General features: G+C 40.8%; 2 protein-coding genes across 2 annotated transcripts in view; one reads left to right on the forward strand and one right to left on the reverse strand.

Annotated features, from left to right (window-relative positions):
* Window positions 1-670: 670 nt before the first annotated feature.
* On the reverse strand, window positions 671-1,165 carry LOC138054294 (uncharacterized). Its single transcript, XM_068900766.1, has one exon. It carries the CDS (start codon window positions 1,163-1,165, stop codon window positions 671-673), a length of 495 nt encoding a protein of 164 aa, XP_068756867.1.
* A 7,058-nt stretch (window positions 1,166-8,223) lies between these two features.
* LOC138052884 (uncharacterized) overlaps window positions 8,224-15,447 on the forward strand; it is a 14,562-nt gene continuing 7,338 nt past the window's right edge. Inside the window, exons 1-5 of the mRNA XM_068899479.1 lie at window positions 8,224-8,560; window positions 10,233-10,332; window positions 10,766-10,939; window positions 13,278-13,528; window positions 15,055-15,252. Coding sequence (XP_068755580.1) covers window positions 8,342-8,560; window positions 10,233-10,332; window positions 10,766-10,939; window positions 13,278-13,528; window positions 15,055-15,252 — 942 coding nt within the window. The 5' untranslated portion in view covers window positions 8,224-8,341. The remainder of the gene's footprint in view (window positions 8,561-10,232; window positions 10,333-10,765; window positions 10,940-13,277; window positions 13,529-15,054; window positions 15,253-15,447) is intronic.

Genomic DNA, 15,447 nt, shown 5'->3' on the forward strand with positions numbered 1-15,447 from the left:
ATTGTTTATTTTGCAATCCTTAATGTTCAGCTATGTGTTCTTGTTCAACGTTTCCCACAAAGGTAATAGGAAAATCTGTGTTCCCGTTCTGATGTTCATGTACTTCTAATCCAGTTTCTACAGGAAACAACTTCTTCAAGGGTCTTGTCATTACTCGATCTCCACTTCGAGTTCTCACCACTGTTGCTCGGTGAAATCCATTGCGTCCTGTAATGAGGGATTTGACCACTCCCATATTCCAAAATAGTCTCTGCGTCCTGTCCTTGTGAATGCAAACAACGTCTCCTACATTGACGGTTGGTTGCTTGTTTTTCAGTTGGCAATTATGATGGACACGTAACTCTGTCAAGTCCTCCTTCTGCCAACGTCTCCAAAACTGCGAAAGAACAGTTGTCAGATACTTCGCACGTCTTGACATTCACTTCTTGTCTTAGACGCATCCGACGGAGTTCTCTCTCCTTTACTCAACGGGCGACGACCAATAATCAATTGTGACGGCGTCAACGGACTTCGTAATTCACCATCCACGTACGTGGGTCCACTCGTGAATTCAGTATTCCCTCTATTTCCACAACAACAGAGAGCAATTCTTCATAGCTGACTCTCGCGGTTCCTAAGGCTTTCTTAAGACAGCGTTTAGTTGATCTAAGAAGACGTTCAAAAATCCTTCTCAACAAGGAGCTAACGCGACATTAAATTTCCATTCTATGCGGTGGTCTGCTAGCAACTTCTTCAGGTCTTCGCTCTTGAAAGTGGATCCATTATCTGACACTACAAGATTTGGAACACCTCGTCTGGCAATGAACCTTTTAAAACTTCTCACGAAAGCTTCGGTTGTCAACCTCTGGACGACGTCGAGATGAACTGCACAACTGGAGGCACATGCGTATAACACGATGTATGCCTTGTTCGTATCATCACTCTTGTGATAAATGTCCTTGACATAAACGGGGCCCGCAAAGTCAACTCCTATACTTGTACATGCAAATTCGTCGGACAATCTGAACCCTGGAAGTTGAGAGGTAGGTGGCGTTTCGTATGGACGACCTTCAAGTTTCTTGCACAATACACACTTGTTGATTATACTCTTCACCGTTTGTCTGCCCTTCACAATCCAATACCTTGGCCTAACTTGAACCAAGGTCTCTGCCACTCCATTGTGCATCACTTGATCATGGCACTTACGAGTCGCCAACTTAGTGAAATATTGACTTCTCGGCAACAGAGTCGGAAATCGTGTATCGTACGGAAGACATGCCAATTCTTCCTTGACATCGTGGTATCCCTTCTTCGTCTTGATAAAGTCCTAATGATGACTTCATCTGTGGATACAAATGGATTCATGCAACAACCCGATTTTGTTGAACAATACTGAACAATGTTGACTTCTGGGGTGGGCAAATGGTTCAAACAACACATGATCTGCGTTCCTCCGTGGACACGGCTAGATCACTGGTCCAGCCAAATCTATTTTCCACCAATCAGAAAGTCCCCTGCCCGCCAAGTACAAAATACAATTGGCTGAATACAAAATACAATTGCGACGGGTGCTACGTCACGAAAAAACGCCAGACGCGGACCAGTGATCCCGCTGTTTGTTGGGCGGAGGATTTTAATCGCACTTCCAAAACGGATGGAAATCGAGCATACACATCATCGTCAGCGCTGAACGACGGCTGCGCATGTGCGAAGTTTGAAACAAACAACGCAGTCAACAACGCAAGGTTACATGGAAATGTGATGGATGGTTCTCCGAAGCGAGGAATTCATAAGTCCACTCTTTTCACCGGGAAATTTATGAAAATACCACAAATATGTATGTTTTGAACTCACATGACAAGTCGCAGCGGGGTCTGTCTAGGTGCATGTATCTTGAAGGCTGAAAACGCCTTCTCTAGAATACTTTTTATAAAGTTGAAATAGACAAATTAAATGTAAACATTCCTTCGAGTCCAATAATAATCGGCCTCTGAACCATTCGTGGTTAATTAACCACTTGACTTCTCGTAGCTCCTCTAGTCTATAATTTCAATTTTTTTTCTTGCATTTCCTCATGTGGTAAGCACACTACCAATCACACGATAGTACGTACAGGACGCACGCGCATTTGTAAAAAAAAAGAAAAGCCAAAAACTCTGTTTGGGGTCCCCCGTGCTTCTTTCTATCCAGAGAGGGAGAATTTAATCGGCGCCTTATCCATTGCTGTCTTATGGTTCTCGGGCTGATATATCTCTCCTTAAATCGTGAATTCAGTAACAGTAAGTGTGAAAAGATAATTGACACAAGAAAAGAGCGGGTTGCAAGGAAAAAGGGTTTACATTCGAGTCAATTGTACAGATTAATAGCGGAGCTCAGTCAGGCGCTCGAAGCGCGCAAGCGGAGCACTATGGGTACGATTTTTTTGGTAATCTATCCATGCAAGAAATTTTGGTTATGACGTCACGTACGTCCGATCGTACAGACTGTCGGGGTGGAGGTGGGGAAGCAGGACAGCTTCTGGGGACGGGAGTGTTCGGGCAATTTTCCTTGGCAGGAAATCGCGTGGCAGCGTTACATTAGCAACCCGCGTTTTTCTGGCAGGATATCACGTTAGTGACGAGCAGAAGAGCAAGAAAGAGCACGAGAGAAGAGACGACGAAATTAAGAAATTTAAGCAAAGAAATCCTCGAGAGAAGCCGAGGAAGGAAAAGAAGAGAAACCAACGTTATGAAAATGAAACCAACGTAAAGCTGAGAGAAATAGAACGATAGGCAAAACACTTATTTACAACGGTTAGCTTTCAGGTAAGCTTAATGTTTTCCTTCTTTAATATTAAGCTTATATGCCTCGTATGCCTCGTTGCCTCACATATTTTGAAAACTAGGTAAAAAAGGAAAAAGGCCAAAAACGTTTGCAATTTCGTGGTGAAAGAGATTCTGATATATTTCAACAATCACATTTATAGGCTTTTTGTGTGAAATGGGAGTCCAGTTGTGACCTGCTTTGTTTAAATGTGAAATTGCAGTCGAGTTAGCGAATTTACTACACTTTACACTGACTTTTTAATTGGTAAAGATTTTTGCTGTTGTCCTAAACTGAACAGGGAGGGAGTAAAGATTGTCGGTCAAACGGACAATGGTGTGAAAGAGATCACTGTGCATGTAATTTCAGTTTTAGTTGTGTATTAAAATTGTTAGTTATTGTTTGCAAGGCTTGTTTGCTTACTGCTGTCAGCTCAGAGGTGTTTTATCTGTTTGATCACTGTAAAATGTACACACTGTTGTCGATTAATTTTGTACTTTATGCGGAAGCATAATTATTTCCATGAACACTATATTGCTTTCTGGGGTTTGAAACGGGAGCTCCGCTTTGAGGCTTGGCTAAATCTATATATTATCGCGGTAACGTTCCGCTCCGTCACATGTTTGGTGGTTGATAAGAACTTGCTTAGTTTTTGTTGAATGTGCAAATTGTTGATGAACTTTTTTATGGGTAGGTGGTGCTTTCCTAAGTCTATCTACCTTTACTTGAACAAGAACTTTGAACATTTGGGCACGTATAACTTTGACGCTTACGGTCAATTGCGTAACCCCGCCCCCCCCCCCCCCCCCCGCGTGCCATTCAAGAGCAAATCGACTGGACCATCTTTTGGAATGACTAAAATGGAGAGTCAGTGTGCAGGATAAAGCACGAGATTAAATGTAAAAAAAAAAAAAAAAAAGCATATCGACAGAGTCCCTTCCCATTCATGAACAACAATCACAATATATAGTTAAACAGTTCACCAAAAAAAGGAAGACGAGATTGTTTAAGCCCACCTTTCTCACAGCCTAACCTGAAAGACTTGAAAATTACAGTTGCAGAAGTTTGATCAGAAACAAGGAGCAGTACCAAAATGATCCATGGCCTTCAAATACTCCGAGCTTAAGTAATGGTCCGGCTAAGAAGCAGGCAGAAAAACAATAGCCCGCGGCAATAGCGTCGGTTAGTTAAAATGTGCCAACATTTTTAATCAAATTAAGTTCGGCTGTTCCCATTGGTGTAAGCAGCTAAAAGCGCGAAATTTGAATTTCAATGAAAAATGTAATCGACTTGCCGTCTAAAAAATTAGATTCTGTTTCGTAGAACAAATCATTATGCCTTCAAAAACTATGTTTGTAAATATCGTCAAGATTCTATGCGCCATTTGCCGATTGGCGAATGGCGCATAGAACAATGCCCAAATTTGGCCGAGAGACAGAGATCAAGGGCATGGGGAAGAAGAAATCCAAAAAAGGCTTTTTTTTCATTTTTTTCTCATCTTTTTTCGACATTTTCCGATATTAGCCAATCAGATGCCTCGATTGGAGCAGCAGCTTCTAAGTACTTTTGCCGCTGGGCTGCCTGCTTCTTAGCCGGACCATTACTTAATACCCAAGTGAGCCCCTGTTAGGGAGGTTTTAGTGATCCCTTATGCCTAGAATTCCGGGGCAGGTATCCGTTACATCTAGAATTACTGAAACAGTTATCCCTAAAATTACTTATCTTTGGAAGTTGACAAGATGTGGCAATTACAAAATGTAAGGCCACCCCTTTTTAACAGATAACCTAATACTGCATAAGTATACGAAATACCTTTAGTTATATATAAAGTTACCTATAAATAACCTCCTTTCTTTAACTGATTACTTAACTCAGAGACCTGTGAGAGTACTGCACAATCCTTGGTGGAAACTTATTAATCACTTGGCTAGGCGCGATCTTTGTGTAGGATGCACAACTCGCAGAGTAGAGAGTTTTACCTCCTTTACCTCCTCATACACGTTACATTGTAAACAGAAGTCATAACTTTAACACTTTAAGTCCCAAGTGATTGCTATTTTTAGTACTTTTCTGGCGATAGACGGTGTGTTGCACTTTGCTTCACCGTATAAGAAGTACTCATTGAAACATCTGCGGTTTTGGGTCAATGTGGGCGGGCTCAGGAAAAGGAATCACGTGACAAATGTCAACGCTCCGTGTTCGAGAAGTGAACGAAGGGGATCAAATCAGTTAAGTTTGTCATATTATAAGTGATTTTTCGGGGAAGTTTCGTCTACAAAAGCCGGCAGCCTAGCATCATTAAGCTAGGATGTGGGTAAAGACAAGCCTTTGAAAGAGCCCAGAGGTGAGAAATGGTTTCGCGCAGACTGGGACGCCTAAAATGCTCTGTTGTAAACACGGCGGTTTAGGAGTGAAGTTGTCTCTCTGGCCTTTCTGTGGACGAATTCCAGGACCAACCGATACAATTTGGGCACGTTTCGAAAGCTAAAATCTATGAAATGACAATCGGGTGTCTTCCCTTGTCATGGAATGCCACAATTAACCAGAATTCGTTTTGGGCATGGACGAGGCAACTTGAGAGGCACGAGACTGGCCGCCTCATCAAGTGGCTGAAGCGCGGCCGGAGAAAAAATTTAGAAGGCGATTTCTAGCCAGATACTAAGCAACAACCCTGGTGTGTGCACTTAACGTAGAGTTTTGGTTTCTGAACAAATATTTGTCATGGAAAATTCTCTACAAAGTTGTGCTTTTTTCGCTGTGATCCTCGTGTCAAATTAAAGAAACGGTATATTGTTAATAAGAGACTAACCAGATTTATATTTGCAGATTACCTGTCCTCTTACTACTTAAGTCAAACTCTATATTTCTATGGAATAAACACATTCAAAATCTCATCATGTTACTTTATAAAGGTATGTTTTCTTTCTTTCTTTTTTTTTTTTAAGGGGTTTCCTGCTTATTTAAAAAGTACGTTATCGCTGCCGTCCTCTTTTTAGGCATGATCTTCGCCAAAATTACGTTCTGTCCCTCAACAAAACCTAGACTGATCAACCAGTTATGTTTCTTAGTTCTTTTTTCTTACGTATCAGCTAAGTTGCGGAATGCGGTATCTGATTTTATCCGTACCGCTGAGTTTACAGACTTCAAAAGAGAATCCAGGGCCGCATTTTGTACAGCGGCTTTTCTTTATAATTAGTATATCTTTAAATATTATCTATCTAGTATGTATCTGTATATGCTATGTATTTTAGCTGTAAAGATAATGTCTCGAAGATATTAGCTCTTGTAGTTAGTCTGAAATTCGAGATGAAATAAAGTTTACGCACGCATGTATGTATGTTAACTTTAGTAGGGCGCGTGCGCACACTTTGTAATCTGCGACCTTCAGTGCTTACCACATGTCAGATAAAATGACTTTTCCCTTGTATATTTAAGCCATCAAATTCTTACATTAAATTGACAAGGGCGGTTTGGAGCTGTGAGTAGGCGTGGGATTTGTCACATATGGTTTAGGGCCCGACATATCTCTCCCTCAATGCCGTACCGGGAAGCAAGGTCGGTAGCAGAAAGCAGCGAAGGGCCAACTGCGTCCAAAAGCGATCGCACGGGCCGAAATCCCGGGATGACTCGTTTGGTACGACGCTCCAGCGCCGGTGTCTGGAGGTACTGCGTTTTTCTCTCTTGTTCAAACATTCCGTCCGCGCATGCGTAAATGTTCTGGCTCAGCGTAAATCCATTTATTTCCTCTGGGCAATAAATTTGCTATATCAAGCGATGGTACTAATGCAAAATAATCAACTCTTAAGAAAGACGTTTGACAACTATGAAATAACAACGATTTAAATATAGTTAAAGCAAAAGGAAAAAAGAACATATATACCGGAAAGAAATTTTGTGACAGGTTGTGGGTTCAAACCGTCCCCCGGCCGGATCAGCACTCAGGGTCTTTAAATAACTGAGGAGGAAGTGCTGACATCCGCAAAAGGTTTAAATTTTAAAGCTTTCTTGGATAAGGACTGTAAATAAGCCTGCTGTTAACAACTTGGGATGTTGAAGAACTCACACACTGTTCACGAAGGGGATTTGGTCTGTCTCTGTCAGTTTGTGGTCGACCTGGCTGGATTAGCTTTGAGGGCTTCTGAGTGAAGGAGGTCACAATCAGGATATTCAGGTCTCTTGCCGGTGTGAAAAAGCCGGTGTTCGAGTATCGCTGAATGACTTAACGTGATCCTTCTACACCCACATGGCATAAGGGAAAAGAAACCACGACTGACTGCTACTACGACGAAAATGTGAGTTCGAAATATAACTTTGAGCTATTCTTAATATTTCATGCACATATATATGATTACTCCATAATGTTTATATTATACAATATGAGCGAAGTGTCCTATAACACGGGATTGGTACGGACGGATTTGAAGTAAAGAGTGAGATTGAAAGATTCACTGCAGTTTGTCCACGTTGTCGTCAAAACCTTAAATTTGGTCATTTTAGGTAGTAGTTTTGACGAGTACGGAAGAGAAATGTTTCAAAATGCGTGCTGCACGTGAAGCACGAGCATTTTGGTTCTGTTAACAAATAATATCCATGGATTACTGCCTTTTGGCGTTGTTGTTGCCGTAGCTGTCCATCGTTTCTTAAACTCCGGATCCCTTACATAGATGACGTAACCGCAACAGAAAACTCGGCAGTTTACCCTTTTAGATCTTAAAATTCCAAAATAGAAATACTGAATGTTTTTTCCGTTTTGAAGTCCGTTTTATGTTGGGTGTGAGGGCATGTCCTGAATAACTACGCGTTTTCCTATCTTTCATTCAACTCGCAATTTTTGACGAAATCCTAGATAACAATGTTGTGAGCATATGACAACGAATGTTTTTCTCGTTACCTACATACAACAGCTATTGCTTATCAGTGGGGTCAAATAATTTTAACTAAAATGGCGACTACGCGATAACTTCAATAATAAAAAAAAAGATGTTATTCGCGCTGCTAACCCCGAATTCACAATTGTACTGGCAAAAAAGAAAAGTTAATCAGAGCAACCACAATAGTTTTCCCAAAAGGACTGCAACTAAGTGTATTGCCTTTTGGGTTATATAGGACGTTTTAAACCAACCTCTAGAGACGCCAATAACAATAAAGAAATGTACGAATTCTGGTGGACGAACAAAGGGGGAAGCTAATGAGGGATCTTTTGTCATGGCGGCTATGACGTCACGTAAGACCTTCCATTCAGTAAGGAAAACTTCCAACATTTTCGGACGCGAACACGAGCTCGGATGAACTGGAACGTGACCAAACGCATCCAAGGCATCAAAAATTTTTCATTGTTCTTTGACTCTTTCATTTTGTTTCGCTAAAAATCCAGTTGACCAGTCCATATTATGTTGCTATGGGTACGTATGTACCTTGTTTTTCCTTTTTCGCGGTCACACCCTCCGTCACGCTTGATATAAGCAGGTGTGTTTATGACGTTGCACATATTCTGAGATATTCCTCTCCGGCGAAGACCGTCGCAACATTTCCTCGGCTTATCTTCTGTCACTCAACAAATATGAAGGGACGAGTCATTATTTTTTCGATCACTGGTTGCCCATTTTGTATGCGGGCTAAGGATAAAATGCAAAAATTGGGCCTAGAGTACATCGACATCAATTTGGACACTTATCCAGAGCGTCGAGGCGAAGCGAAGCAGCGATCGGGAAGGAATACAGTGCCTCAAATATTCTTCAATAACAAACACATTGGCGGATTCGACGACTTCGATAAACTGGTAAGATGATACTCCCGGGGTTTTCCAAAGTTCGATCTGTTTGCTTGAGTGCATGTAAGCTTAAATAGATTCAAATTCAAACTTAGTGTTTATCAATTTGGGCCTGGGAGGAGATCCATAGCGATTGGGAAGACTCGAGCAAGCGTAATAATTTAAGAGTATTTTGGATTAATTTTTTTCTATCGATCAGATCTGTTAAATTCTCCTTTAAAATTCCTAATATTGTTGACCTTCAACACCTTAAATAAACATTACGGCAACCAAGGTGCTTGTTATTATAAGCTTATTTAGCTAGCTTTGTGTGAAAGTCGACAGTTAATTGGAGGTTTAACGTTGTTAGAAATTTTCCCGACCACACAGACTTTGAACACGTTTTACTGTCAAAGCTAAGAAAAATTTGTCCCTGCATGTTCAATGTGAAACTCTTGATGTCTGACATTCGCTAAAATGCAATTTTATTTCTGGTACGTGACTTAGGTGGTACGTCACATTGTTGTGTCATGACGGTGCGTTAACCAACAGGAGGAAGCTGAGATAGTCAATCATTACGTAAAACATCCCTGCATCAGCATATGTCTATGTTGTGGTTATACATTTTTCTGTCTTGCATTTATTACCTTTTTTTATAAATTATCTGGATCGATGTAAATACAGTAATGCGCCGATCTAATCAAAACTTCAACATCCCCCCTCCCCCTCGGGCAAACCCTGGGCATTTGACTATCTTCTGTGCCCGGGAAGTGGGGAATTTGACCTGTACCTGGAAAATTGAACCGAAGTGTAAGTTTTCGGGCGCCGAAGTCGCTACAGCTACATGTAATATTAAACACGTGTTTAGATGAGATGGAAGAGTTTAAAGGAAGAGATATAGCATTTGTGAGCGATTGGCTTACAAAAAAGGTCTTCAAAAGGAGCCGACGATGATTGTTCTTTAGTAGGGTATGACGGACAAATCCGACAATAGGGTAGGGTATTTGAACACCATTTTGGAATTTGGGGTGGGGTGGGGATGTTGAAGTCTCGAGTTGATCGGCGCTTAAAGGCAAATGAATGTTTGAGCTAGGTCACATTGCACAAGAAGCAAATGAGAATTTAATGCATACTTTGTACTGTAGGCGAGAGAATTGACACAAGAGATAGTGGGAGAATAATTGATTAGTGTCAGTGGAATAATGTACCAATCAAGTCAAAACTTGGCTGCTTTGCCTGGGAAAGGCCTTTCTGGGGATGGGGAATTTAACTTTTGTGCTTATGCACTGAATTTTCAAAAGGCATTTCAGCAGCGTAATTTATCTCTGTCATACTGTCATTAAAAGTGAATACAACATGGTTAGTTTTCATGTGTATACTTGTGTACATTGGAAGTAGTCATTTACTGTAACATTGAACAGTTTACTTAGAGCTTACCAACTGTTGGTATGTCTGGTATTAAACAACCGTTGTGGTGTTCTGGAGTTAAAGCTGAGCTTATGCTTGTGGATTGACATTGTCCAACTTACCTCTGGTTCAAGTCATTTTTTAGTGGTAGACAAGTGGCTGGGATTTTGTCAATGAAACAATAAAAATAACAGTATCGATGAAGACCTATTAAGAATTCTGACACTTCCAAACAAGGGTCAAACCCACACCATATGGTATGAAGATATCTTTGTCATTATTTTTCTGTTTGTAGACTGAGTCGGAACTCCAGGAGTTGATCAGGGAGGTGGAGGAGAATCCTGCCCCACCAGATGCTCCTCAGCCACCTCTCCCTAAGTCTGTTGATGGAAAAGGTAAAAAAAAAGATTTCTTATGGTTGCTTAAGTTACAATGTGAAGGGGTTGGACAATCTGCGAGCCAGCGAGTCATGCAAATTTCACATTTAAGTGTAAGCACCCATTTGAAATAGCGCTGCTTTGTTTTCACTGGTTCCAAACTTGACTCGTAACCACGCTTGGGAATTCACTTGTTGCCTTCAGTCAACTGGGGTCTCAATCATGTTCTGTTAAGTTTGATTTAATATTCATGGTTTCCAAAGTTAGTTAGCTATGTTTCATTTAATGTTTGTGGTAATGCCAAAGTTAGTGTGAAAGTTAAACATATTTTGAAAGATGATTTTTTTAGATGATGTTTTAATCTTTATTAGTTACATACATGCTTGTGAACTTCCTAGCTAAAGCTGGACTTGCACTATGATTTAGTCATCTACTCTAATTATATTCACAGACAAGGAAGGTGATGATATTGACTTTACATGTGAACTGGATGAATATGCCCAGCTTGTTAAGGATGTAAAAGATAGTGGGATTATCAAAGACCACCGTAAAGGGATACGTTTTCATAAAAATTCTTTCGTTGGCAAGGAGCTTGTTGACTGGCTTATGCTTTCCAAGAAAGTTGGTAAGTATGAGCTTTATGAGTTGTTTCTGGAGTTCACAGAAACTAACCCTTACACGAAACAATGACATTTCTTAGTCCAGAGCACATAGGACTGAGGCACTCTTGATAGGCTCCTGACTGAGGTTAATTTTAAAACCCTTTAACTATTACCTGCGAGCATACTCTCTGAGGGAATGGGGGTTGGGGGACATAGAAGGATTGTTCTCCTTCTCTCTGTGCTCCCACCACAGAAAGAGATCCTGCTGGCAGGCTACCCTTCAGTGTTGACTTACAGATTTTACTCTGTCTGACGCCAAATGATTCTTCTTGTCATTGGGGATCCCCTCAGGCCTTTAACTGTTAACAATGTCTTGGTTCATTCAAAATGTCTCCATTTATAAAGGATGGAGAGTCAGACTTAAGGTGCATTGAAAACTATTTTTAATGCTACAACGGATAAATCATTTAAGCCTCAAAAACAAACCATGTCATAGATCAAGAATTGGAGATAAACTTTTTGTAAAAATTACTCAAGTCAGGTTACCATAGCAACGTTAATGCTATGATAGCAGGTAAAGGTAAAGTCTGCTGTGAGCCTAGAAGGCCCATCAGCCCGAGCGTATCTCCGGTTTCTGTAGCATGAAGCGACTAGGAGTATTTCTACTCCCCCCTGGATGGGATGCCAGTCCATCGCAGGGTTACCCCCAGCATTAGATTCGCTGGTACCCATTTATACACCTGGGTGGAAAGAGTTAAGTGTCTTGCTCAAAAACACAACACAATGTTCCCGGCCAGGACCCGACCCGGACCACTCGATCCGGAGTCGAGCACACTAACCATGAGGCCACCCCGCCTCCCACAGCAGCAGCAGCAGCAGCAGCTAATTCCTTTTTACAATATACCTGGTAATGAGGGAAAATTGCATTTTTCTCAGTGATAGTTGTAAACTTAGTATTATGCTTAAAATATCAAATGGAAGTAAACTAGAAAAATTGGCATTAATTTACAGAAACCAAATTATTGCAAAGTATCGTTTCTGCGAAAAGAGAGAAACTCTTGATCAGTTTTACTGATTTTCCTAATATTTCATCAATTGCTGTAGCTTAGAACAAGTTGCAAATGTTTTGCAAGGTTATTTTTTTTAAAAAGTTATTGAGTAATTTTGAGTTTTTCTGACCAAAGAGAGAGCGACGTTAATTAGCAAAATGAAACACACTGTTTTTTCCAGACTTTTTATCTTTCCATGTCAGCCGAGGGTGATGGTAAAAATTTATGTATTTTTTTTTTAAAGGAACCACTTGAATTTGCCCGAGAAACGAATCGAAATAAATAAACGAGTTACAAGCCCGGATGCCGTCTTTTCTTTTTCTCATTCTCATACCTATGCCTTGCGCGGCAAATTTCTTTTGAGCCGCCGACTGTTTGGGTTGGAACAGAATTAACGTTTACAAAATAAACAATGTTTGACTAAAAACACCATAGGGGACCCATACAAACTGTGTGACCGTTAATGTCAGTATTTTTGCCAGGAATGTTGTTTGTGGTAATCCTTGTGGCTAAAAACGACCAATTTTAGTGATTTGAAGGGTTTGTGTTCGACGTTCACCTGAGCGCATCAATAGAAAGACAAGGGTGGAAAGCTCGATTACAGAACGCTCCAGCACCGAGCCGATTTTCAGCAACAAATTCCCATCGCACAGGTTTCAACATGTTCAAATCACGCACCAGGCAAGCTGAAAGCCAGAGGTTTCCTCTCATACCGTTATATCTGAAATCCTTCTAAGACCTCAAATAACATCGAAAAATGAGGTCTATCGCTTCGAATTTTGGACGGATTTCAAAGCTCTGGCTTTCAGCTTGCCTGGTGCGTGATTGAAACCTGTACGATGGCAATTTGTTTCTAAAAGCCGGGTCGGTGCTGGAGCGGTCCGAAATCGAGCTTTCCACCCTTGTCGAACACAAACATCGAACATGAACTCTTTCAAATCACTAAAATTCGTCGTTTTTACCCACAAGGATTACCACAAACAACACTTCAGGTAAAAATACTTTTGTTTTGTCATAATATGTGATTATAATACCAGTACACTACAATATCTTAACGGTCAGACAGTTTGTATGGGTCCCCTATAAAAACACGAATGAAGTTAACAGCACAACTACTTTGCAGTTTTTGCGAAACTATCATAATCAGTCTGGCTGTCAGCTGGCACCAAGCAAAGGGAAAATGATACAACGAGCAAATAAAAATTTTTCTTTCTTTCTTCGACAAAGAAGCACGCCGCTTTTTAGCCTTTTGCTGAGCATAGTAGTCTAATGCAAATTTCTTTTATGTCAAATTTATTTTTTTTTGTTTCAGACCGGGAGAAGGCAATTGAAATGTGTCGTCAGCTGGTGGAGCGAAACTTTGGTCATGGCGTCGGGAAAGGAAAAGAAACGGAATTCAAAGATGATGACAGTTTGTATCGTCTGCTGGAAGACGATGAAACTACTGCGCTCAACTCCGGTATGAGCTCTTTATGCGAGCCTCGTCCTGCTCCTGAAGTGGCCGAAGAGCTGAGACGCCTAATCCTGAAGCTGTACAGCCAGTTTCTGTCCAAGGATGGAAAGGTCAGTGTGGTAGTTGAAAAGATTCAGCTTGTCCCAAGAACCATGAAAAGTTGAAGAAAAAGCATTCGTTATGAACACTATTTACGTTGCGGTTAACAACATGCTATTACCAAAAGGGCTGATCTCAATTGGCCATTTCCAAGTCCATGTTTGCCTCCTCCTCAAAGCGAGTCGAAGTGTGAAGTTTTCCTTTCACTCATCGTCATGTGTAAAGTAGAACTTATTACTATCACAAAAACTTCGCACTTAGACATGAAGACATAAATAATTGCTTTAATTTCACAGATTTCAAAATGTTTATATTTTTTCTTCGGATACCTGTAGTAAGCCACCTTAATTCCCCCGACCGCTATCAAACGAGCTTGAGTATCTACAAGCGCTCTCATTGCCGAATCGATAAGCAAAATAATTTAACTACAATTAATTAAAATGGATCTTTTCACGTTTTCAATGCCGTGAAGCCACTGAAGCAGCACACGCTGTTGAGAACCGGTTTTTCGATTTGTCCAATCAGAAACTCCCTCGAACGTAATGCCCAATCAGCGAATTAGGACAAATTCTGTCCCAGTTTGATGACATGGAAATGAGGTTCTGGGGTCGTGCGACTAGAGATATATTTTTTTTCGTCCTCGACCGTTGATTTGGTATCGCTGAGCGTTCTCTCCGACCTTGAAAAAAAATTCCTCTGTCACCCAGGGTAGACCACGTGATGTGCTCAAGGGTATTTTCCTTTTGCTTCAGTTTTCATAAGTTATTCTTACATACATGTAAGCACGTGCATGACACGACATTTGAAAGGAACTGTTCTCTAGAGTGACATCACGTGGTCTGAAATAGGAAAGCAAAACGTACAAGCTAAAGAAGTCTATTGCAGGCCAATCGCAGTAAATGGAGAATCTATAAAGCCAATCACAACGCGAAACAAATTAAATGCGTAACACCGATGCAAAGCGCGGGAAAAAAGCCTGAAAACCCGTGCAAGCAGTTCACAAGTGATTACGCTTTCGCCTCTGATTGGTTGAAAATGACGCGAGAGTTTGAAGCCAATCACCACTGTAGGTATGGAAAAAACAATCACTTTCGACGCCCAATTAAAACTTTTCTATCATATACTCTAAGCGTTCGATGCGCTGCCCATTAGAGAGATTTAGCAAAGCGTTTAAGTGAAGGGAAGACGGCAACAGGCTGCTTCTTGTCTGCTGCTTTCACACACGCCAAAAAGAAACGTTTGCCGTTTGTATACGCGATGCTAAATCTCTATTATCTACACCCTTTTTCCGAGAACTATGCGTGACTGAACTGTTCCCATACAAGATGAAAAGCTGAGGCCTTCGCAAAGTTTTGTTATTTCCCTACGGAAGTTGTTTTTTTTTTTTTTTAATTTATTTGTTTTCTCTTTGGTTTTCTATTCGGCATTATTTGAGCAGAAGTAGAGAACGTATTCTGTTTTTAAACCTTAGTATATTTACAGCTGTTTGATACTTTTTTGCTGTAGTTTCTTTCATTTATTTGTTTTTTTTAAACAGGGAGTGGACTACGACGCCATGGGACAGAGCCCAGAATTTAAGGCCTACATAAAACACACAGCTGAATTACAGCGTGTGAAGCTCGAAGGAATGACAAGAGAAGAAACGCTTGCTTTCTTTATTAACATCTACAATGCTCTGGTCATCCACGCTAATGTTGTTCGGGGACCACCCGTCAATTTGTGGCAGAGATACAAGGTATAATAGCGGAAACTGTGTTCTGAAATATTTGTACACGTTAAAGCCTCAACACAAAATGGTGCGCTATACATTTTGACAATCAAGAAGCGATGTTGTGTCTTTTTATTTTAAGTCTTTTCTGGTTTTGGTAGCTGTGAACCTCTTTTTAACTTTCTGCCAAGTGTAACATCGTACGCATGATTACATTCGGCA

This window comes from Montipora capricornis, chromosome 6 (assembly GCF_036669925.1).
Source record: "Montipora capricornis isolate CH-2021 chromosome 6, ASM3666992v2, whole genome shotgun sequence".
Classification (NCBI taxonomy): Eukaryota; Metazoa; Cnidaria; class Anthozoa; order Scleractinia; family Acroporidae; genus Montipora; species Montipora capricornis.